General features: G+C 40.0%; 1 protein-coding gene across 1 annotated transcript; it reads left to right on the forward strand.

Moving 5' to 3' along the window:
• The first annotated feature begins 573 nt into the window (after positions 1-573).
• On the forward strand, positions 574-2,240 carry LOC116013780 (protein CANDIDATE G-PROTEIN COUPLED RECEPTOR 7-like). The gene has a single exon (XM_031253710.1). It carries the CDS (start codon positions 667-669, stop codon positions 1,990-1,992), a length of 1,326 nt encoding a protein of 441 aa, XP_031109570.1. The 5' UTR covers positions 574-666; the 3' UTR covers positions 1,993-2,240.
• The last annotated feature ends 345 nt before the right edge of the window (positions 2,241-2,585 follow it).

Here is a 2,585-nt window from a genome sequence, read left to right on the forward strand (position 1 = left end):
AAAGAAATATTTCAGAAAAGGCAAAAACTTGTGTGAGACCGTCTCACCACGGGTCGGGTCAAGGTGCAAATGTAACACTTATATGCACAAATGTCATACTTATATGCTCAAATGTAATACTAATCATGAATAAAATTTTTGTTACTTATTAGTGTAAATGTAATACTTTTAAGGAAAATACAATACTTTTACATTTCGATTTAAAAATATTACATTTTTCCTCAAAAGTATTATATTTGCCCTTATAAGTGAGAGATACTTGTCAACATTACTTATTATGAAAAATGTATTACTTTTTCTCTTATAAGTAACAAAAATTGTATTTTTGATTAATGTTATATTTGAACATATAAGTGTGAGATTTGCACATATAAGTATGACATTTGCATGGTGCTTTGATCTGACCTGACCTGTCTCACGAATCATTCGTGAGACGATCTCACACAAGTGTGACCCTTCAGAAAAAACTGACTAAAAGTTGACTGTGACTTATAAATTTAATATCAAAAATAGAATTTATTAAAAAGATATTTTTCCGTATAAGCATAAACGAGGCTTCCAAATTTTGAAGAAGACCCCGCAGTATATCTTTGACTTAACCATTTCAGTGTTTTGCTTGGTCGTCGGTGGGTTTTCTTCTCTCTGGAAGACCAAAATTCTACTCCCATGGCTGCTTTTCGCCTGCGTATCTGTTTGCCGACACTCGCCTTTGCTCTCTTGTTTGCTACCGCCTTTGCTGAGATCCGGTCCACCCAGATCCGATCTGACGCCCGATCCACCATCCCTTTCGATGAATTCGGCTTCACACACTCCGGCCGTCTCAATCTCTCCGTCACCGACTTCTCCTTCTCCGCTCCGAAAGGCCAGCCAGATCCCCCCCTTTCCCAGCTCGGTTTCTTCCTCTGTACTCTCGATGCTTGGATGCACGTCCTCGAGCAGTTCCAGAGTAAGGAAATTCAGTGCACCCTCGAATCTGGCCTCATCCATAAGGTTTTCACCTTCGACCAAATCAAATCCCCCGCCCATGAGTATAGCGCCTCCATTACAGTGTCGGAGGCAAACCAATTCACTCTGGTGTTCGCGAATTGTGTCCCCAATCTGGAGGTTTCCATGAATGTTCACTCTGTTATGTATAATTTCAACCCTAAAACGGGGCAGCTTGACTTTCTATCCGCAGGCAAGACAGCTCTACCTGTGATATATTTCTTGTTTTTCTTGGTGTATTTGGTGCTGGGCGTTGTTTGGGTTTATACGCTTTATAAGAAACGCTTATCTGTGTATAAAATCCATTTCTTTATGCTTGCGGTGCTGATTATGAAGGCCTTGAATTTACTCTGTGAGACTGAGGATAAATCGTATATTAAGCGGACTGGGACTGCCCACGGCTGGGATGTTCTGTTCTACATATTTAGTTTCTTGAAGGGGATCACATTGTTCACTTTGATTGTTCTGATTGGCACTGGCTGGTCATTCTTGAAGCCTTATTTGCAAGATAAGGAGAAGAAGGTGTTGATTGTTGTGATTCCCTTGCAAGTTGTGGCTAATGTGGCTCAGGTAGTGATGGATGAGACAGGGCCATTTGGTGAGAGTTCAGATACATGGAAGCAGATTTTCTTGCTTGTTGACATTGTGTGTTGTTGTGCTGTGTTGTTCCCGATCGTGTGGTCGATTAAGAACTTGCGTGAGGCTGCCAAGACGGATGGGAAGGCGGCCGTGAATTTGATGAAGTTGACGTTGTTTAGGCAGTACTATATCATTGTTATATGCTACATTTACTTTACGAGGGTTGTGGTTTATGCTCTCGAGACTATTACTTCCTACCGATATCAGTGGACAAGTGTGGTCGCCTCTGAATTAGCCACACTTGCGTTCTACGTTTTTACTGGTTTCAACTTTAGGCCTAAGACTCACAACCCTTATTTCGCGATCGATGAGGATGAGGAAGAAGCTGCTGCCGAGGCACTTAAGCTCGAGGATGAATTCGAATTGTGAGTAAATTTTGGGTAGCGATAATGAAGATTGGAAAGTTCTGTGATATGTCAATTGCCTTGTAACCTTTTGAATCAAATCTCCTAGTTTCTTTTTGCATACCACACCCCCCCTTGTACTTTGTTCCATATACGAAATCCTATGATAATTGTCTTGTTTGTCTGTTTTGTTGAAAAACCTGTTGGGCTATTAGATGTGTTATACTTATGTTTAATGTTGATTTACTAAATTTGATGGCATCATTTATGTCAGACAGTGATTTTTGAAAGATAACTATTGCCTGGATAGTTCAGCTACATGGTTCAATGCTTATGCAGCTGGCTCATGTGAAGGATGTAATAAAATGGAAGATATTTCAGGCTAAAATGGTTATATATTTTTTGGTAACAAACTTATTGTGTGAGCCTGCTTTAGTAAAACATTGATTCCAATATCATGCATAGAGTTATAGTTAGTATTTGATGCATCATTGTCAAATGATTAGCATATAAAAGGAATTATGAGTATGTTTCTTTACTTGATTGATGAATCAAGGCCAATTGTTTGTCCGCGCGGGGAGCCCTAGCTCCAAGATGTTGTTGGTGCGACTTGAACTC

This window comes from Ipomoea triloba, chromosome 3 (genome assembly GCF_003576645.1).
Source record: "Ipomoea triloba cultivar NCNSP0323 chromosome 3, ASM357664v1".
Lineage (NCBI taxonomy): Eukaryota > Viridiplantae > Streptophyta > Magnoliopsida > Solanales > Convolvulaceae > Ipomoea > Ipomoea triloba.